This window comes from Aphelocoma coerulescens, chromosome 1 (assembly GCF_041296385.1).
Source record: "Aphelocoma coerulescens isolate FSJ_1873_10779 chromosome 1, UR_Acoe_1.0, whole genome shotgun sequence".
Lineage (NCBI taxonomy): Eukaryota > Metazoa > Chordata > Aves > Passeriformes > Corvidae > Aphelocoma > Aphelocoma coerulescens.
In genome coordinates, this window is record NC_091013.1 from 13,851,853 (window position 1) to 13,874,782 (window position 22,930).

At 42.8% G+C, this 22,930-nt stretch overlaps 1 protein-coding gene across 1 annotated transcript in view; it reads right to left on the reverse strand.

Moving 5' to 3' along the window:
* Positions 1-22,930, reverse strand: part of PTCHD1 (patched domain containing 1) — a 39,917-nt gene that overhangs the window by 9,949 nt on the left and 7,038 nt on the right. Inside the window, exon 2 of the mRNA XM_068997180.1 lies at positions 16,401-17,061. Within this exon, the coding sequence (XP_068853281.1) occupies positions 16,401-17,061 (661 nt within the window). The remainder of the gene's footprint in view (positions 1-16,400; positions 17,062-22,930) is intronic.

Sequence of the window (22,930 nt, forward strand, 5' to 3'; positions counted from 1 at the left end):
TGTGTACCAGATATTTTACCTATTTTGTTATTTAGAGTCATGGCATGCACCTCAAATGTCCAATCTGTAGCAGTATTACAGACCTGGCTTTGGCATTCATCTAAATTTTCCCCAACAATGTTTTACAGCTGCTTTCAGAGGCCAGGTCAAGACTGTCAATTTGATAACTAGCACTGTGCCCCCTCTTAAAGCTAATGGGGAATACTGGAATTCCCCAGACATAAAATGAAGCAAAAAGCACAATCAGTGACAGGCACCCCGTTGCTAATTATGCTTCAAATAGTTATGTTCTAGGCTCAGTAGGGAAAGCTATTAAGCTTGCTTTCAGTGTGTTCTTTGTAAAGACAGACTGACCTTTATTTAAATGTAACTGATCACTTGCCAAAGCAGGGAGTGAGAGGTTTAATCCATTTATGGCTCCCATGAGTCCTGCAGACAGGCTCGTCTGTGAATTTCACATGGCATCATACACATTAGCATTGAGTGAGCAAAACAGAATAAAATGAGGTCATTGAATATTACAAATTACTTCCATCATGAGCTTTAGCTATAGCATGTTTTTGTAAAAAAAAAAAATCAGTGCTAATAGGCTCTTGCCTAAAAATACTCAAATAGCCATATTAATTTGGAAACCCTTTGACTCTGCAATGAGAGAAGGAAATTAGAGCTAGTTAAATATGATGCTGAACATGCCGTTTGAACAGGTATAAGATTTTGGATAATGCCTGATAATACGACTTCTGATACCACATTCGTTCTTTAAGCAGGAAAGAGAAAACCACAATTTGCTCTTACATAATCTTCAAGACTACCCTAAAATGGAATCTGATTTAGAGAGCTGCTCAACTAAATGCATGAAGAGGCGTCACCACATGTGCTCCACAAAGCCAAGAGAAAAATATTTGGATACTCTCCTATTTTAGGATAGGTTCCTTTTGTTGTTTGCTACACAATCTGTGTACTAGGAACTGGTATTTTCCTTCAGTTGTACAGTTTGTGATTTCTCTGTCCATTTATATGCGAGCTACGGAATTATCATTTACCTTTAAGAGGACATGCCTAAATGACGAAGTTGCACACTTTTTGCACCAGTGGCACTCCTGACCTGATCCAGTTTCCTCTGAGAAAAAAATTAGGCCCAAACTCAAGCACAAATTAGGCTTGGCAGTCAAAAGATTAGCTGTATTTAGCTGGAATGGGATTTACCTAACCTAATTTACCTCTCTAAATACTGACTGTAAACACAACTTGGGTAACAGTCTCCAACACAGTAACTCGCAGATGTTCCTATAAGTCTAGCCCACAAAGATTAGGGCAGATATCTCCATGGAAGCATTCTTTCACTTCTCTGTCATTTCAGAGTTTTCATTTTTTTTACATCCCTAATCAATTTGCACCAATTACCTCTATTTCTCTCGCTATCTACTCTAGATAATATTAATGAGATGAAGGAAATTTTTTCCTTGTAAATAAATTGTGTAATTGCTTCAACTGATTTTCCCTTTTTAATAGAGATTTAGCCACAAATCTGTAATCATTTAGAGCAACTTGTTCATTATTCACGGTCATTCAGTAAATAATAAATATGAATTCAAACAGCTAATGGGCTACTGGAGATTTTTTCCTGCTGACATTTGCTGTTATGATTCACTGGGCATGCCCTACAGCCAGGCTGTACAATCATGAGCTAACAAGAAGTACACAGAAAAATGGGATTTTTTTTAAGAAAAAGAGGTTCAGGGTCAAAGCAAAATGTTAAAGGGATAGGAGAATGGTATTGGACAAAATGGGGATAAGACTTTTTTTCTTATTCTCTTTTTCTGCTACTTTGCATTTAGGAGATACTCCTACCATGTGTTGGAGGACTGAGAACAGGACTTTTATAGCCAAAGAAAATGAAGAAGATAATTACTGTTAATGCTGAGGAGCTCACAGGTTTTTCAGCCTAAGGTGGGCTACATTTAATTTTAGAACATAATAATAATAATAATAATAATCATACCAATAAACCAAATAAATTATGCCTAGCTTAAACACAGCACTTTTATGAGCAGCCTGAAAATGCTATAAAAAAAGTTTCATTTGCCTCCTTCAGAAACAAGTCTTGCAATTACACATGCTCTGCAAAATCAATGCAGAGCATAGATGAGAAAAAAAAGCACTTGTAGGAAGCTGTGAAAACTAAAGCAAAATTTTCTGTTCCTTAAAATTATCGAATATGTTACCTCATTTTTAAATACTACTAATGTGCAGGCACTGAAACTGTTCTTTTTAGTACCATTTTCAACCCCCCCCAAAAAAATGCATCCTTTCCCCTGTTAAGTGGTTGCTCAAGCAAGGGGCCTTTACGAATTGGCACTGGCAGCCCAGGCTTAGCACTGGCTCTGCTCCTGACTGGCAAACAGTGAAACTGAAGCAGAGAGAGATGAAGGGATTTAAGCAGCCCCAGAGCCTGTGAGAGGGCAGGGAAGTGACCTTCAGGTCACTGGAGTCACAAGCCAGTTCTCTTATTTGCTTGGCTTAATTGCCTACCTGAAATAAGGGCTGCTGCCTGCTTTTATAAAAAGACTGAGGGGTATGTTCAATTTTGCTCTAAAATCATGTGAAGTTTTGATCTTATCATGATAAGATGAGGCTTGGATATCCAAATAGTCTGTCAGAGAAATTACGGGGAATGACTGAGGTTTTTGGTTCTTCTTTTTGCATCATTCTTCTTAACCATCTATGAAAGTAGAGAATAATAGTACACTGTGGGTCTCATCTGGTTTGTCCTTATTATTTTGAAGGTTGTATGTTTCTGCATGTGTTTGATGCTTGAGTAAAATCTCTCTGAATAAAACACCACTTACAGGTTGTGAAGTTCCAGTCTTCTGTGTGGAAGGCTGCATTTCAGGGGTAATGGATTTTATCAATCCCATTTTAATGCAGAGGCACACAAAACACTAACAACAATAGATCTGCCCGTCAGTGAGGCTGAGTGCTGCACCAGGATGTATGGTGCCCATTAACTGCCACAATTAACACCAATAAAGCATCAAACTGTTTTCCAGAGGGGGCAGACTTCACTAGTGGCAAAGCTGGGCTATGGGGTGTTTCTCCCTCTGTAGGCATTACTTCCCTTCTCCTACAGAAGTTCTCTGCTCCCACATGGCTACTAATTCACCTGTTATAGACTACACTGGACTAAAAGAATGGTGGGGAGTAGAAAGTAGCCTTTTTTTTTTTTTTAAGGTTACTTTTTAAACGAAATCTTTTCCTGATGCTGATGGCACAAAACACCATCTGAAATGGGTAATGACTCATGGTAGGATATATGGGAGCCTTGTAAACTGGGGGGGTGAAAGTTTGAAGTGGAAGCATGGTCTGATGGAATTTCTGAGGTTAAGTATGGATTTTGATTTAAGGTTTTTGCTTGCACTGTAATGGCTGCATCCTTGTAACACTATCAGTTCAGCTGGACCAATGTTGTCCCACTCTGGTTGATTTAAGCCTGAAATCACCCCACTGAATTGGAGCACTTGTCTGCAAGAGGAATTTAGTGTGCTGTGAGAAAGGGTGTGAATGTACAGAGGCCAAACTATGTTGCACCAGCTTTCTTTGTGGGTATCTGAAGCACAGCCTGATTCACATTCAAAGTGGAGTGAAATATCATCTGCAGAGACAAACAGCAGATGAATTAACATGAAATAGCTAGGATGCTGTAAATTCATATCCCAGCTTGCTGCAAATGCAGGCAAGGTCTCAAGAACTGCTCTTGTGTAAAAATAGTACAGAGGAGATCAGAAACATATCGCAGGAATTGCCCTTTCCAAAACGGTACCTGCAATAACACATGATATAATGAAGGTGCAATGAATTTTCCTAGCTGACAGTATTAAAAATAACAATGTACACTGCTCAACTCTAGGACTGCTTTCCACAGTAATGTCAACAAAGAGACTGAGATAATTTCCCCCTGCTGACTTATTTTTTTCCAGCTAGATCAGTGATCTCATCAGCTCCCATCTTCTGACAAGCCAAGTGAAACCGCTAATCCGGACTCCCTTTGTCACAGGAGTTGTAATCAACCAGTTGTTGACTAAATACCCAGCCTGCCTCATGTGGCCTCTCCCAGCAGGTATGGTTTCAGCTCAGAACATATAGCAGGCTCAAACTGCTATCGAATATGACAGGCAGAGCAAGAATATTTGCATCCAGCTGAAGCAAACATTTGGCTCCATACTCTGTTCTCACTAAAATAATAAAATACTACAGCTAAATGAGATCCTTCAGCATGCAGACAGAATCAGCACCAAGCCTAATTTATACAACACTTTTCACTGAGTGGATAAGAGTTTACTGGCAAGGGTTGAGCTGACCAGCTATACCATCATTAGCATACTGTTGGAAGAAACTGTGGGTTACCCTAAGCAATGTCCAACTTTGTCCTCCATAAATGGTGCTGCAATACTCCAGTTTTGCTGCGTGAATGTCAGACCTGAAGGAGGGTGTGTAATGCTGAACATCCCACAGTGCAGACTTGTTTGTCCCAAACATTTGTGCTGAGCTGAGAAAACGCACTGTGAATCCTACTCGCTTTTCCTACACTTGCCTGTTTGTGGGAGCCCAGTTCGCAGTGTAGAGTAAAATCCTAGAGGCTACTAACATCCTGTAAGGTACTCATCTAAACAACTGTGTTTCCAGGCAGCAGTGTTCAGCTCAGGAGAATTGTGACTAGGGGACTGCAGGCTGTGGACAGTTAAATAGTCTTAAATGCTTCCTCTTTGGCAAAGTGATTGAAGTCCCAGCCACAACGAGCGCAGCCCGACCTCATTTTATACCTCTAAGCACAGGTTCAAAGGCCAAGTAAGCCTGATGCTATGTGCAGGCATGGTACATGGATTCAGGACACATGAAGAGCAACATGGGAGGGGATGTACTGGTATAAGAATAGGCTGTACATATTGCTGTGCTTTATTTACCTCCTGTCACACAGACTCTACATGTACTGTAACTGAATTACAGGTATGACAACATACCTCAAAAACATGATGACAATACTATTGGGTAGATTCAGTATTTGCAATTATTGTTTTAAAGGCTACTAAATTTTACTCATATATCACCTAAGATGTACTATGGCTGCAGGTACTAACACCTGAGTTGGGATCTTCCCAAGAAAGAAACATACTGAAATTAGGTAGGTGAGCCTGTTAGGCATCTAGGCATGAAACCATTTGATCAGTCTCTGGTTTTGCTTTACATTTGATTATTAACCATTAACCCTCAAGTGTCAGGCTGATCTCTCTATATATATTATAACAGCAATGGCCATCCCAGTTAGAAAGCCCCAGGCATGCCCAAGTATTCCTCAACTTACTACCAGCATCAAAAACACAGTATCTTGGTGCATTCACACCAGATTAAAATCTGCCTCAGTCTCTGGAGAGTTAGTTGTGTTTTGTGCTGTATCTACTTGGCAACAAAGTAAGAGAAACCAAAATGTTTAATAATATGCTCTCAGAATCTGCTGTGTTTCACAGCTGTGGGCGGCTGTGCCCACAGAAACACACCGTGAAGAGAAAGTGTCCCTGTGCAGCACACCCTGCCTTGGTTGGTGTGCGCAGAGAAGACGCCTTCAACTGGTGCTCAGTGCTTCATGCTGGGAGACCACAATGGTATTTTCAGTCATAGATCCTGCTGAAAGACTCTCCGGGCCATTAAGCCTGTACTCAAATTGCTTAATGCACAGTCAGGAAAATGGGGTGTGTCTGGAAATCCAGCACAAATTTGATGCCTCATTTAGGCCTTGTGCAGCACTCCCAAGCACAAAAAGGGGGTAGGTTCCTCATAAGACTCGTACAGATCTGCTGCACCGGAGTAATTTAGATCCCAGTCTTCTGGCAATGAATGCCTGCTATATCCTACATTTTTAAACTGAGCTTTTGGAAATGGAGCACCCAATCAACTCTCTGTTCTCCTGTGAAACTCTGTTTTGGTCAGGTCCCTTTTGGACCAATACTAAGAAGTACACATTTGCACAAAGCGGGCATGGACAAAAAGAAATCACCCCCTCGGTCTCACCCTAAATTGTGGAGATGCAGTCAGCAATGCTTGGGGTACATGGTGCACCCCAACTATAAACTCTCCAGTAGTATTTTTTATCATGGCAAACAAACAGTGAGACAATGTTTTAGAAAATGGTACAAGTCACAAGCTAATTTTAAAACCATGATCTATGTATTACTATTGAAATGAAAATCATTCCACATATAAATCTCTAGCTTTGAAGAAATACACACACATACACAAGACACACATAAACATTCTGTAATTTTTCTACCTGTATAAGGGGAAAAGAAACAAAGAGCATGAGAAGTATTTTAATTAAGTAGAATTCTACAATGCCTTGGTATTCATAATCCTAGACTTCACCACAATCCCTAATCAGCAATGGTGGTAACAAGGTTCACCACTTTTTATTTTTGGAATATGTATATTTTAAAGCTATTCACTAAGAAAAAAATCTTACTACTTAATACTGCATTTTCAAATTATTTTTTTAAAGCATACCAAATTCTGTTTAAATTAACAGCCTCCTATTACAATGATTATACATGCAATTCAGCACTTACGTGGTTAATCTTGAATAGTCCCATTGATTTCAAGAAAATAAAATTATTGATTTAGGTTTTGGGAGAATGATGAATGTTTTTATTGTATCATCCTTTTTTACTTTTTAAACAATGTAATATTTGAGATTTTGTTGTTACAGTGATAGCAAGAATGTCAGATAAACACATTTTAAAAACAGAGATACATTTGAGAGGAAACCTGAGTGGCTCTTGTATTTTGATAAGCAAACTAACTTATAGTTCAAAATATACTTTTATATATAAAGAGAACATTTAATTCCACTTAAAAATCAGCAAAGGCTTGTTTTGGCATTTAAATAGCACGCTGTCAGCTCTGTTTAAACGTGTCACTCGCTTTCCTCTGTTTTCACAAAAGACCTGGCAAAAGTTAAAAGTCATATTTCTTTCAGTGCAACAGAAGGAGCTGCATGTTAGCAAAATTTGGTTTTAGCTGCTGGAATATTTATGTCTGCATGGCTTGCTCATCTACTGACACCCCAGACCTTGTGCAGACCTGAACCGAAAGCATTTGAGCCAAACCTGTGCCGTATGTGCAAGTCTGTGCTTCTGGAGCAAACACCAGGGGAGCACCTGAATCTGGCCTCCAAAGGGTCTCCCTGCCCCAAAGTCCTTCCAGGAATGCCTCTTCATCCTCTTTAGCTCAGACACATCAGAAAATCCCCCAGGAAGCAGAGTGCCCTGTGTAAGGTGTTATTTGAAGAGACAGGGAGAAAGCCGTGTGGAGGACGACCGGGGGTCTGCTCGCCACTGCTGCTGGCATGGGGTGCAGACCCCAGGGTGTGTGGGGAGCCAGGACCACCCTGTGCACCAGGGGAGCTGTAAAGGATGGGAGAGTGCCATGCCAGGACAGTAAAGGAATGACAGATGTAGCTGGCAAGATCAATTTCCCCGTGGAGCATGTACCTCAAGCCTCACTAGCTGAGGATGTGGTCAGATGTGGAGTTAGTATGTTAAGAAACCCAGGCTCATCTCATACGTGACATGCTATAACTTAGATCAGCAGACAAAATTGAAAACTGATTTTCATCATTAAGTGATTTTTGGACCGATTTTATGCATGCTGCGTAAAAGAAGCACTTAAAAGTGAGAGCCTCCTGCAACCACCTGTACAAGGTTAATGTTTACCATGTTACAGAACAGCCAAGTGACATACAGCAAACCTCCTGGAGATGGAGTAAGACATAGTGGGTACATCTGGGGCAAACACATTTTAAATCTGCTTTAAATTTCTAAGGCCACAAGCTAAAATATCATTTGCTTCTAGGAGTGTTGACCCAGTGCAATATGGGCCAGTGGAATATGGATTTGTTTACCACACTTCAAGTTTCCCCTTTTCTGGTGAGAAAGCTACAATCACAACATCTCAAGCATACACTTAAATTCTCCTGTTTAAGTGATGTTTGTCACTACTCTTACTCATAATAAATAGATCAACCATATGTGAAACAAAATGTTCAGAATGTTGCAAAAGTTCGGTTAAAGCACATCCAACCTATTTTTACTGATTAAAAAAAAAAAAAAAGAAAAAAAGGAAAAAAAATTAATTACAAGTTTGGAACTCAGCCTGAGTTTTTCACAAAATATCCAGATTTATTCCAGTTCAATCTAATCCACCTCTGGATGAAATCATTCTCCGCCAGAGGTTTCATGACCTGAAAATGACTGGTCCCCTCTCTGCACACAAGCCTCTAGGCTATTCCCTATTTGGGGCTGTCATTTATTTGAAGCTCAGTGTGCACCACCTCTCTCACAGACAGACCTAAAATGAAGTAACATTGGTTCCTGCTGACATTCCCCAGGTCTTCATTGACCACCCAGGCCCAGTACCCAAAGTGTATCACAAACATATACATATATACTTCCTACATGTGTATATAAAGAAAGGATTCCTTTCTTAAATCTCTGAATTTCCAGTATGTTCACATCTACGTGAAAGTTTCTCCTGAGGGACTTCACTACTTGAAGAAAATCAGGATGTCTGTGCCAGACTCTTGGTAGCTGTGACTGTTTGGGACACCTCTGACAAAGCCCTCCATTGAGCCCTCGCACGGACCGACTTCCCTGCAGCTAAAAGAATGCAGACAGCAAAAGTGTAACAGCTTTCTGTCACTCTTTGCATAAATGAATGCTCATTGAACACGCTGCATCACCTGTAACATACTTCTCACAAGTGTTTATTGGAGCACCACCAATCAAGAGGAAATGGTTGATCTTACTCAATGACTGTACAGCACTTGGTTTCAATATTAAGATGTTCTCTGGACTAACTTCCTATGGATACAGCTCCTCTTTTCCAAAAAGATATTGTAAATTATCTGAGTCATCAGCAGTCTTCTGAAGCCAAGAAGCATGTACATGTGCAGGGATTTCACTGAGGTTTGTGGTGGTGAGGGGGGAACTTGGACACCTTGTTGGCTGTGTGTTATGTGTGCCAGCTGCAAGCTCTACTTGCTGCTTTTGCACAGCTCAGGAAAGGGCTGGTGTCTAAAACAGTCTGCCACCATTTGTCCACCAATTTCAAGTCTGTTTGCTTTCCATACAATAGTGACTTCAGTCTTTGGGTTCCTTAAGGGGCTTGGGACATCATCCTTCAGGAGGAGAGCTGGAGTGAGGAAGACCAGCAGGTCAAGGTGATTAATCAGCTCCACTTTGGGTGGAAAAGGCTGATTTTCATGAGACTAACTGGTACACTGAGTGAGAAAGGGTGGCCTGGGAACATACTTCTGCTCTTACCCCGTCTTCCTCATGAGGAATAGAAATGCCAGGTGATGCTTGAAGGACTGCAGAAGATGCATGGCTGCTTAGAGATGTCAGAAGAGACTGAGGGACTGAGGACAGGAGAGGAAAAAAGCATGATGAGCAACGTGACATGCCTGGGATTCTGTCTGCTCAGGGTAGATAAAACCAGATAATTTTATTCATTTCTTAGAAGAGGGATGAAAGGAACAAACCACAAAATGCTTCAGGACTGTAACTGAGCTGTGCAGGGTTGAACTGGGAAAACTGAGCAGATGGAGTGACAAAAAACCAAGTGTACTTCCAGGGCACTCTTGGAGTGCTTTGGCAGTGTGAAAAAAGGAAAGGATGAATGGTGGAAATCACTGGGAAATCTGAAGCAGCTGAGATACAACTGCAGAGTATAGTGGGGACCTAGCTGAGAGCCAAGGAAGTTATGGAGGAATATAGGGAAAATGGTAGGAGTAATGGGCCCAGCTGTGGCTGAGGAGAAGGGAGGATGAGAGAGGAGAAATTTAAAGAAAACCCAACAAAAATAGCAGAGGGAACACATTCACAGGAATGGGGAAAATAGCAGAAAAGATGAAGGAAGCTTAGGGAGACCAAAAGCTCAGGGAAATCTGAAGCAGCTGAGATACAACTGCAGAGTATAGTGGGGACCTAGCTGAGAGCCAAGGAAGTTATGGAGGAATATAGGGAAAATGGTAGGAGTAATGGGCCCAGCTGTGGCTGAGGAGAAGGGAGGATGAGAGAGGAGAAATTTAAAGAAAACCCAACAAAAATAGCAGAGGGAACACATTCACAGGAATGGGGAAAATAGCAGAAAAGATGAAGGAAGCTTAGGGAGACCAAAAAATACTGATAGCTGTGCAGGCTTTAGGAAGGAGATGCCATGGCCTGGAGCAGGAAGATGGGTGAGACCTACTGGAGGAGGCAGCCAGATATTGCAAAAGAGATGGATGAGAAGTGAGAAAGCGATGTGGGGGCAGCCAGCTGAGACAGCCAGCTGAGGGACGACATGCTTCTTCCCAGCATGAAAAGACAACAGGGGGACAGTTGGACAGGTAGAGTGAGAAAGCTTAGCTGGGGAATAAAAAACCAGACTCAGTAAGCTTTACATTTTTATTAACTGACAGCAGGAAAATTGGTGGAAAAATACTGTACAAAGTCAAACATTTGGGGGTGTGTGTTACCTCTGTGCGTGGACTGAAGGGCACTGGGGAGACCTGTGGAGGAGCTGGTTCTCCCTTTGAAACTCTCTGTATGTAACCAATGCTGACTCTTCAGCTTTACTGAATATAGCAAACACTTGGATGCTTTATAGGGAGGATAATGAATGCTTTTTGGATGTATTAATTTGGCGTATGTTGCAACTCCCTACCAGCATGTTCTTCCAGAGAACTAAGCAGCAGCCAGGCCAGGTGCCTTACTGGCACCGAGGCGCAGCTCCAGTGAGCCCCATGTACTGGTGTGTGGTGGCCTGAGCACCCTCAGGTTTTTGTGCTGTCAGCTGCCCTGCTTCATGGTCTCTAACCTTCAACAATCCTCTCACTTGCCCTACTGTACTTTTCACTCCATAATCAAACACATTGACCTCCCCTCTTCTTCTGTTGCCTACTCTTTCCTTCCAATCTTCCTTCCCAGCTGTCTCTGACCTCAGATCCCATCTTTGGTGCTCCAATTTTTTGCATCCATAGTGCCCCTGTACAGCTATCTCAGCTCACTCCTCCATCAGCACAGCTCTCCTCCAGGCAAGCCACGTAGAAGGTGTCTGTCCAACGAATCTGTGTTTCTAAGTAGCAGCTGGAACTTCTCTGCATCTGTGAGGTGTCACTATGAGCCCTGGTTCCTCCAGGTACCTTCCAAAGTGTTCTGCAACTCACCTGCTCCTCTGCTTCCTCCTGCCAGACGTAGCCCTGTAAGTGTTCTTCTCCTCCTGACTTTCCTCCACTTGGGACTGAACCTCAGGAGCACCCTGCCTGGGTCCTGCCTGACATTTCCACCTGCTCCTTCCTAGTCATACCTCCCTTGACCTCTCTGTTGACTGTTTTTCCCCTCTCACTTCCCAGAAGGGGCATGCTGCAGGGTGGGATGCGAGGGAGGTGCTAAAAAGGGGTTCTTCATTTGTCCCTGTTTTTGCCTTGTTTCACATGCTGCCGCTTATCGTTTCCTTTTAGAGTGTGCTACAAGCTCAAGCCTCCCTCATAACTTCCACCTGGTTTTCCCCTGCCAGCACTGGAGGCTAAATATAAGCTCTCGGAGCTGGCCCCGCGTCCTTGCCCATATCTGGCAGCGCCTGGCGTTCCACCGCGGTTTCACACAGCCGATGCTTTTCACGAACTTGGCAGCTGAAGACAGCCACTTCTCCCCAAGTAAGCTGTATTCATTTCCGAAGGAACAGCAAACACATTGCTAGTTTGCAGTGCAAAGGGCTATGTTGCAATTTTCTTTTGAGTGCCTAGGTTCCACTCTGCCTCTGGGAAGAAAAAAAGTCACGCCAAAAACTTGTTCAGACAGTGCTGGTTGTTGTCCAATGATTTGTTTGGTAACACTGTGTTTTTTTGAGGAAAACAGTATTTTTAAAGGTTTGGCAGTTTTTAAACAGAATGTGTAAGGGAAACTTATGATGGCTATATTAGCATCTGTGCCAGACCAAACATCTGTAGTTTTTAATGAAGAAGGCAATAGGAAATCAGAATTTTAATTCTGTTTTTCAGCTGACACTATAAATCAGCTATTTTAAATCAAACCAAGTTGTAGAATTTTTTTTTTTTTTGGTTCCTGTGGTCAAAAATGAATAGCCCTAATTCAGCAAAGTATTCCAAAAGAACTACACATGTGAGCAAACTTGTCCTTAAATTACTTGTGTGCACACTGATAGATGTGGATGGCAATTTTAAAAGCCACTGAGACATATGCTAATTCAAACTACGTCCAGATGAACAGTGGGAGCCTGCCAATTTTCCCAGGTTTTAGGCTTCACTTTCAGGTTAGAAGTACCTATATAAAACTATAGCTGGAGAAGAACAGTTCCCAGTTTGACCTGACAAGATATCCCAGGGAAAAGAGTGGCTGCAGCCAGCCTGCCCTCTGCTGCCTCACCCCACAGTCCCTCGGTGGGGTTCAGGCAAGCCCCAGCCATGGTCACTTCCCTGCCTCTTGCAGCTGGGCCTCCAGTCATCAAAGGGAACCTTCATTCTTTTACTATCTGCTGGGGAAGGGGGTATCTGGCACATCCCTCCTGGCTTCCGTTTTTGCCATTGAGTTAGAAACCAGGGAGGGCAAAAAAGAAACCTGCCCCAACATAAAAATTGTCACAGTAGTGACACACTATGTAGCATCATCTTTTGTAAACTAGGTTACAGTAATCTGCCTTAATTAAAAAATAAAATAAATTAGAACAAACTACCATGATTAAAACCAAAGTATGAAGTGTTTAAACTGGCATGTCATATTTAACAAGTGGAGTAGGCAAAAGATATTCCTGCCGACACTTACACAGCCTGATCCTAAGACTGTAATTTGGTAAGTCATGGTAATTCAGTAACTTTAAATTCCCTGTTGGTGTTAAAGCTGAGGATTCAACATCTAGAGAGGCTAGTACCCTTCACTGTAGCTTGTTTGTTCTTGGAAATGGCTGATGAATAAGGGATGTCAAAGAAAACAGGATGAATGAAAGAGGTATTACAAAGCACTTGGATCAGACTATTTTCCAGACACACTGCCTATATTTTTAGAATGGGCTTGTGACTGGACAACCTATTCAGAAAGTAATTCTTGAAAATATGAAAAGGTTGATAATTGTAAAACACTGCTGACCAGCTAATACATCCTGGAATGGCAGTGATGGTCTCCAGATAAACTTATTGAAGAGAAATGGTGTGAGATAAACAAGCTATAATTCAGCAAGGACAAGGGCAAACTTCTACGTGTTGTTTGGAATAAATGACTGTGAAAACAGGGTAGAAAACGACATGAAGGATCTGTGAATTACCATATACCACCAACCAAATGCCAACCATTTCACACAGCTGAGAAAAAAATGAATGACATATGGCGATGTATGAACAGCAGTGCCATATGCAAGATGTGAAAAATCATCCTCCTACTCTCCGTGCTGCTGAAAGCCTCAGTCTGAATCCTGTGTCTGGATTTAGGCACCACACTCCACAGAAGATGTGGTGGAATGGTCAAAAGTAAGAAGAGTGCTGGAAGTCTGGTAAACATAGTCTGAGGAAAGCTGCAATGAAAAGGAAGAGGACTGGGCAAGTGAGAGTGATCCCAAATATACAAAGAAAAAGAAAATAAATTACTTTCCAGATGCAGTGGATAAATAAGGAGGACAGCTAGGTTGCAAAAGGGGAACTCAGGTTAGAGATGATGCAAATGCTGTAGTGGTTGTGCAGTGAAACACAGGAGGAAGCAGTCCAAGGAGGAGACAAAGTGCATGATGGAAACTATCTGTTATGAAAGATGTAATCTCATCCTGTGTCAAATGATGTCTGGAGAGTGTCCCCCCGCCTCCGCAATGCTGATGAAAAGTTAAAAATCCTCAGCTGCTATAAACCAGGGAAACTTCATTAATGATGTATACCAGTAAAGGGGCCTCGCCTGAAACATGTCCAGTGTAATCATTTTTTCTATCTCATTTTTGCTTTTAGCCATGAGATTATGAGTAATAGATACAGGGCTGCATCGTTAGCCAGAAATCCTTTTGCTTTCTAAAGGTCAGTTAATCTATGATCTAATCTGACGCTCACTGAAATTAAGCGGAAGCAGTTCAGCGGGCTATGACGGAGGGTTCTTAGTATCTCACCCTTCACTTGCCTCGGCTTAAAACATCCTTTATAAGCAAAACAACATCTAGGTATGAAATACATTTCAAAACTCATGCTGAATCTTTCCGTTGTACTTCAGGAAAAAAAAAAAAAGGCCAATCTGCCTTTCTAGCTATCTGCCAGTTTAAAACAGTTCTCATTAAGAACTCCAAAATGCCTTCAGTGCCTTCTGTTCACCTGTTGATATTCCCATCCCTTGGGAAATTTTATGCAGCTGAGAAGCGGGCAAGATTCACATGAACTTGGCTGCTCTGTCTTGGCTTGTTCACAGTGGGAGTTGAGCTGCCCTTTTAAGAGTGGAATACTTCAACCAAGCAAGACCAAAAAAAAAAAAAAAAACCAACCCCAAAAAAACCCACACTCAGGAAAAAGAAGAAAAAAGGAAAAGAAAAGCAGAGTTGACTATACAGCTTGGCACTTAAAGGAACACTAAAACAGATATGTGAAACTTTTCATAGTTATCTGTAAGTCTTTGAGGATTTCAAGTCTCAGCATTGTCACTAGTTCTAAATTAAAGATCTGAAAGGTTGTCCCAGTGAGCAGATATTTGATCCCTAAACAAAGCTAATATTTCATATTTTTGAGTCGCTTTCTCCATGTACTTTCACTTCATATGTCTGGAATTCAGACTGCTTTTCTGCTACTCTTGTAACACATCTGAAAATGCCCTCCTATCTAAAGCTACACTTAATATACACTACTTAATTTGAGGAACTGAATTTTACAATACATAAACAGGCATTAAAACCCACCAAAGAAACCAGAGACTCAGGTCAGAAAGACACCCTTCTTTTGACTCTGTCTTGTGCTGCATTTCCTCTAGATTACAATGTAGTTTAACTTTCATGGATGTCATCTGAAAATGACAGCCGATGTAATGTAGCTGAATTCTGTTTGTCACTGAATATATTCCATATGTTAACTGGTAGTGTGATGCACTGAAGCATAGCCTTTAATTAAAGTGCAGCAATACCACAGTGCTACAGCACTACAGTACCACCACGGCACAGGAAACTGGTGCTGGATATAAAAATAGCTGTGCTCAAAACGTGCCATATCACTACATGATGTGACTAAGTCAGTGGAGACACTCACACTTGAAACCTGAAGTATTACTGAACACTGATTTTCACCGGGGAAGCTGTGATCAAATCAATGCATGTATTATTCTCCACAAATGAATAATGGCATGAATAAGGACATATTAAACACCTACAGCGCACAAAGCTTTTCACACTGGTTATGAACCAAACACAAACAAAGAGGCTGTGAACTCTCCAGAGCTCTCGTTTTGTCTCCAGGAAGTCCTCCTGCTTCTTTGGGTACAGTATGCAGCATTCCCACAAACGCCCTGGTGCAGGAGAGGGCTCAGACTTTGGGCTGGGAGCAAGAAGACCACACTTCTGTCCTCCCCCTTCCTACCTTCAAGGAAAACAAACCAAACCAAACCAAAACCACTCCATATCCCACAGTGAGTGAAGGTGGTACAAAACCCAGGGAGATAAAGATGTCTCTGCTGGCACGGGAGCCAGGGAGCAGCCAGTGCCACTTCCCTCCATAACCCTCTGCCATGGGATGTGCTGGTGCTGGGCTTGCACGTCCATCCCTGGCCAGGGGTGTCAAAGCTCTCTCTCCCAGGGCTGTGAGACCCTCCCTATGTTTGCTTAGCCAACACAGGGACTTCTGGAGAAATGCAACCCAGAACCAACCACCGCTCTTATCCCACAGGCAGGCACCTGCCAAGCCAGGACAGCACCACTCTGGTCTCCAAAGGAGCCAGCACTCCCTAAATGCCCGACATGGGCAGCCCTATGATTTGCCAGCGCAGCTGATGCTGTCAGTGTTGCATAGGGACCACTGCGAAGGTCTCCCTCCAAAACCAGAATCAAACATCCACAGAGAAGCAGCAGCTGGGCTCCCTCTCTGCAAAAGGCATGGCATTTGCACATCCTTATTCCTTGCTACTGCACAGGCTCCACATCCCACGGCATTGTGTTACGCCATTCTGGAGCCCCAGGCACGATTTTAACATCCAGGCACCATAAAAAGTTTCAGAAAAGAGGCAGTGTGGATTTGGTATGGGGCAGTGCTGCAGGGATGATACAACAGGAACCATGCAGTGATGCTTCTCGGCTTACTGGGAAATGCGTCAGAGAGGCACAAACACACAAAAGAGAGAGGAGATAGTTACCTAACAGGATGAAGGGGATTCCCAGGAAGGTGGAATTGTATTTCCCACCAGTGAGATTGATGATCCCAGCTGCAGTCAGGGTGGCAAGGGTCACTGTCAGCAATCCCAGAAGGCCAAGCCAGGGTTTGCTGCGGACACAATCCTGCATGGAGCAGCAGAGAATGGCCAAGGTGACCACAAGGACCAAGCTTGTGATCAGGTAGCGTTCTGACACCCTGCTCGTCTTCTGGAAATCCTCCTTCAGCGAAGAAGAAGTGAAAGGATACATTTTGACTTTCCTGTTGGATTTCTGGAAAAGTTCAACAGTGTCACAAAAAATGGATTCCCACTTCTCTGCCACCATGTCATTCAAGGAGTTGATTGCCTGCAAGTAGTAGGTGAGCTGAATGGCTTCCGCAGACTTCACCCGGTCCTTGCTGTGCACAGTAACCCCACCGAGCTGATGCCCATTATACACTTCCCTGCCATCCTTTAAGTGAGTAATCGGGTAAGTGATTGCAAAATTAGTTCGATTAGAAGAACGAGCAGCCTTTAATTCCTCCAGTACATGCACTATGTCGTCCACTATGCATGTCTTGTCATTGTTCAGGATACATATATGGGCAAACGTGTAATTGAAACCAGGTCTTTGAACTTGGATCCTGGTCACTGCAGAGTGCAACTACAAGGGAAAGAGAAATCACACACGTTATTCATCAGTTCATCTCGCACAGCAGCAGCCAGAACGACAGCAGCTCCTCACCGCCGTCCCTTTTCTATTTGATCTAAGCAACAACAACAAAAGTTCCAGTGACTGCAGTATTAATAGCACACATATTGCAGAAAAAAAAAAAGGAAACATGCATCCAACCAGCAGTATTATTCCCCTATGTCCTTTGCTGGCATAACGTGACTTGCATACGTGCCACGTGCATCTGCTGACTGGCCTCTCTAAATAAGTAAACTCAACAGGTCCAGCTACAGCCCACCCATGTCCAGGGACACTGTTATGCTCAGGATTGCCCAATTACTCTCTCAAGAGATCAACTTGAGGTACAGAAGGCAGAAGAACACCATGACCAGGTGTGCCACCTGTGCAGGATTCGCCGGTAGCCTGGCAGTGCAGGGGACCAGCACTCACTCAGAGTAAAGGACAGGCCACAGCTGCATGTCCTACGTATAGAGACTGCTGGCACAGCAGGGAAAAGACAGCTGGCAACAACTGCTTTGCCCTCTTTTCTCCTCCCTCCTTCCCCCATCAAATCCCCAGCAGTCTGAGAGCAGGAAGCAACGGCAGAGACAGACACTGGTTTTCTCTTGCTCCCTCTGAGAGGTTCTGTTACCAGTGAGGGTCCCCTAACTTTAGGGTTTGTAGGTTATTGTTAGGTCTAGCAGCTCTTAGTGCACCCTCCTTTTTAAGTTGTTTCTCATCCTTCTGTAATTTGCCATGCCTGAGCTCTGACCCCAAAAACATTCAGTTATTTTTGACCATAAGAAAGGCAGAAAAAATTACCATCTCTTCTTGAAAAAATATAGAAAACTCTTGCAACCTTTTCTGAATCCATTTTGGTCAACATAGAAGAAACAAGAAATTTAAAATATGGCAAGAGAATAGCCCTAATAGGGTGGGGTTACAATGCTTTTCAAAAATAAAATATTGAGTTTGCTAACGTGTATCATTCTTTCTGCTGATAAACACTGTTTAAAGAAACAGAAGATAGTGTACAGGAGAGCAGTAGAGCTTATACACTCATCTGGGGGCAACTGAAAAAATGCCTAATAACCCTGGCTAACCTCCTGCATCTCTTGAAACTAAACAGTCATAGTGACTTTATTTGCAGCAACCCCCCATCATTTATATGGTACTATCAATCTGATTGTTTTGTGATTACATTGCACAGTCTGTGATGGGTATAAATTTAGCTGTGTTGCCGCCATTCCCCAGGATAATGTGACATCATATAGACAAAGATTACAACATTCCTATATTCTCAACTTGTTTCTCTAGCAGCTTGGGGGTGTATTTTTCCACATTTGAGGAGTTTTAATTTTTTTTACAGAAGTAACAGTTCCATATTGATATTAGAAAGATAACTTTGAGAAATGAATTGAACTAACAAACCTTTTCACATTACGGTGAGAACATGATACCTGGCCATGGTGAGAAGCAAAATTTTCCACTGTGGTGGGAGAGCAAATGTAACTGTCTATATGACAGATTAGGGTCTTTTGCACAACTTTCTTCTAAAACAAAACAAATTAAAAGATTTATAGGAACATGACAAAGAAATGAACCTCTATGGGGTTTTCAGTTTGGGGTTGCAAAGCTCTGCTGTTTTGGGGTACAAATTCTAATGTATGTCACTACAGTTTGGCGAAAATTCCCTGCTTTACCGGATCAAAGACAGATATCTGATTTTAATTTTTTTTGCAGTGGAAGCTACGGAATGGTTTTCATTGACAGTAGCTATAAAACAAGACATCACACAAAGAAGTGCAGCTGAGGGAAACCAGGAGGAATAGAAGGAATTTCCTGCCTTTATTACATTCACAATACAACTCCTTCAGAGAGGATCTATGGAGTGACACAACACAGAAGAAACTAAACTGACATGCAACTTTTATCAAACAGTGTGTGCTGCTACTTACCCACCCTGCCTCACTGCAGCATTTGCTTCCTTCCACACCTGAAGCACTTTCTTTTAATATTTAGGTTATAAAATAACCTCATCTATCACAGCTATTACTTCATCTTTAGTGAAAGGCTAGAAGCTAAATGTCATACCTAAAACACTCCTTTCCTCTTGGAAATGATCATTTCAGGCTGAGGAGCCTGTTCTGCAGCAGTGGCCTGGTGCTTCTGAGGCCATGCTGTGCTGGACTGGGCACTGCATGGGGAGGACCTGCCCACCCCACCTCAGCAATGAGGCTTCATGGGGGAGAGGGATGCAGGCAGACAGTTCTGTGTCCTGGCATATCCTGGCAGCTGAGCAGCCCCCAGAGCTGCCTGCAAGCTCGTGCAGTTTAGAGCAGCTATGAGATATATCCTGAGCTTTGCCAGTGGCCACAATGCTTGGTCTCAAATCGGCGGCAAGCAGCCAAAAAAGAGGAAAACTTGCCATTCCCTCCATCCCAACAAAGTATGCTGAGAACTGTACCAGCATGCCCAAGAATTCAGCACTGGGAATCCTGACCCAGACTTTCTTCTCAAGACAAACACATCAATTTATCTGCACTTTTTTCAGACCTGATGCTAGGAAAGCCCTCTGCTGTCTCAGTGCAGGGCAGGGGTGTGCTGCAGCATGGCTGCAGGCTCTCTCTCCTTTCTCCCTTTGTTTGCCTGTGGCAGCCTGTGAGCCACAGATGCTGCCTCTTCCCTGATGAGAGCTTCAGTCCCATGGCACTCTCCTTTCTGCTGCCACACTGGGAATTCAGCTGCCACACAGATTTTTCCACCTGCATCTGGAACCCACACTCATAACCCTGTGTGACTGGTTTCCACAGAAAACAGAAGCTCCAAGAACTTACAAGGGCACATCCTGTGAGTTCAAAGGATTGCACAGCCTGCAGTTTGGCTTGCCTATGTTACACCAGGAGGTCCTCCAGGAAACTTCAGTCTGATGGTGAGAGTTGTTGTGTGATGGGGACAACATTAGCAATATGCTAATGCACAATGCATATTGCATTCCTCGGTGCAGAGGGTTGTAATAGCAAGTACCCATACTTGGAATAAACCTGGCACCTAGTTCTGGGACAAATGACTGACTACCAGATCCTCACTTATCCAGCTGTTCTTATCCTTACTGATCCTATTAGGAGAAAGGGAAATTTAAAGGAATAACAAAAGCTGAATGAATGGCTTTTCTTGAAGGGAGACATGCACTGCTTGCTCATCACTCCCAGCTTTTTCAGCTAGCTAACAGTGCAAGGAACCAAAAATCAGTTTACTGCTGAGATGCCAGAGCATTGCAGCATGAGAACTACACAGCACCACCTAAGCTCCCTCACCACTGTGGCACATGGTCCTTGAAAGTGTTCAGACACAAAATAATAACTTCCACCTCTTCCTTTCGCCATTGTTTAAACAGTGACCATTCCTTGGACTTCCCCTCTACCTTCCGAAAATGGTGTTTTATGTGTGTCCTGCACAACATTAAGAGATTTCTGGAGCAGTGTTTTCCTTTAGTCTTTAGTAATTTGCATTTGGTAACATCTTGGTCTTTGCTTACTTTAAGTCCCATGCTCACTTGGTTATTTATTTTAGACAGAGAGGAAAGATGGCTTCAACCCGGAGACAAATCCCTTTTGGCAAATACCTCCAGGTGAGGGTTGTACTGGTCTCACACCTCCACATCAAGCCATGTTTAAGCCTGTGGCACAGCTGACAGATGAGAGGTGGTGAAATCGCACTGTCCCACCAGCTGGTTCTGTCCAGGAGGAGACGCCAGGAAGCAAAAATCATTTCACTTATCCTGGGCTAAGCCATTTGCACCAGGGCCTCAGGGAGCCATGGCTGTAAATTCTTCAAGCTGTTTTATTTTTGCCAGTCCTCCTACTTCTGCCACCAGCACAGGAAGATAGATGCTGGGAACCAGAGCCCTGCAGTAGTGTCAGTTTGGGTGCCCTGGGATGGCCAAGTCCCACACCGGGCTCTATGAGACAGCTTTCGACTGCACAGAGCTTGGCACAACTTTCAGCAGTGGCATCAAAGCTATGCCTGAAGGCAAAAGGGTTGTACTTGGAGATGTATGGTCAGGACAGAAAGGAAAACTAGTTTTTATTCTTAAGTCCCTGCAAAAGATGCAGAAAGCTACAAGAAGGGGTGAGAAAAACTTGTATGCCTTTGCTTTGTTGAGAAATCCTTTCTTTCATTCAGAAGTGAGCAGGTATTACCAGAATTTTGTTAATTTAATCAGGTAACAAAGAAGTCTGCAGCCTCCCTGTGAAGGAAACAGATCCCATCCCAGCAGGGATGGGTTAGAAACTGCTGATTCATCTGCAAAATGGTCCAATCCCGGAAATCCTTTAAGCTCACATTACATAATCTCCTATCCCAATCAAATCTCTGGGCAAAGAGGATGAGGACCCAGCCACCAGTGACCCACTTGGGTCTCACCTTGCTGGTGGCACAGCTTTGCTCCCAGGGAAACGCCACTGTGACAATGACAGCAACATGCAATGGGACCCTTCAGTCTTTGACAAGCTCTGATGCCCAGCTCATGAAAACACATCCTGACTCTCTTGGAAGCTGGGTCAGTCACAGACACCATTTTTAATCACAAGGATGTGTACAACTACCTCCTGCTCATCATATATACCTCAAAAACATGTTTGGTTTTGCTGCTGAGTGGTGACATGTGGTGTTTATAAGGGACATCACTCATTGTAAGGACCCAGCTGTACTTTGTACTTGACATACAGTTGATGAATGGCCAATGAGACAAAACTAGCTGGATATATGGATGTCCTCTTCCATTGCAAATGATCTGGAACATACATGTTTTACTCTCAGGAGCATCATCTTTGCAAAGCCATATTACTTTGTTGTTGCTGCTATTATTTGCCTTATTTGGTCTTGCAGTCTCCATCTGATGGTTCAAATTCAACATTAGCTTTGCTCCTCAGTGTTGCCACTCTTAGAATTTTTTTTGCTGTCATTTTCACCAAGTTTGTTTTTTCTGTGAGTCCTGGAGCCTAAAGTATTGTGATTTTTTTCTTTTAGTCTCAGCTTTCATTAAAAAAAAAAATTTAAAAAAAGTAAAGAAATGTCTGATCTTGTGGTTATGGAGGAAAGACTGAGAAGGCTCTGAACTCTATCTATTACTGTTTAAAATTTTATCACTGTTTTGGGTTCAAGACTGAAAAACTAGAAAGCAGGATGAAGACAATAATTTTAAATATACACTTCATTTTTATGAGAAGCTGGTTTACTCTTTTAGTAATTTTTGCAGGTAACTTGTGCCAAGGAAAATGAAGATGAGAAAATGCCTTTAATGGACAGCAATAAATTTCTCCACTTTTCCTATGATCTCAGTAATCTCTGGCATTTCATACCTTTGCAGTGTACTTTTTTATTCACGTCAAGAGGTGGCCTCAGTCAAAACGTAAAAAGGTTATGAGAGAGAAAAGACTTGCACAGCTTCCAGCTTAATTTACAAAAAACCCCACCATGTGTTCTGCAGACATCGGCTGAATCAAACTTTCAAGAGTGTATTTTCATCAGAAGGTGCTGAGGGGGAGGGCAAGGGAGCCCCTGGCCAGGGCTGTGCCCTGCTGTCAGTCCGAGACTGTGGGTGCAGGGCAGAGGTTCAAAGGGGGTGGTGGGCAGTGGCCTCCTGACCATGTGAGCCTAGCGAGGGATGACGAGCGGGCACCAAGCCAAGAGATTCTAATGGCTTGGGATAAACATTAGAAGTCACAGCTGGAGAGCAAGCAGTGAGGATCACTATGAGTAGCTTGGCTCTTTTTCTCAGTCCTACAATCAGGTTTCCTGAAGAGATGCTAAGATACTAATTATGCACGGGATTTATTTTTGCGACTAATTTTTTTAG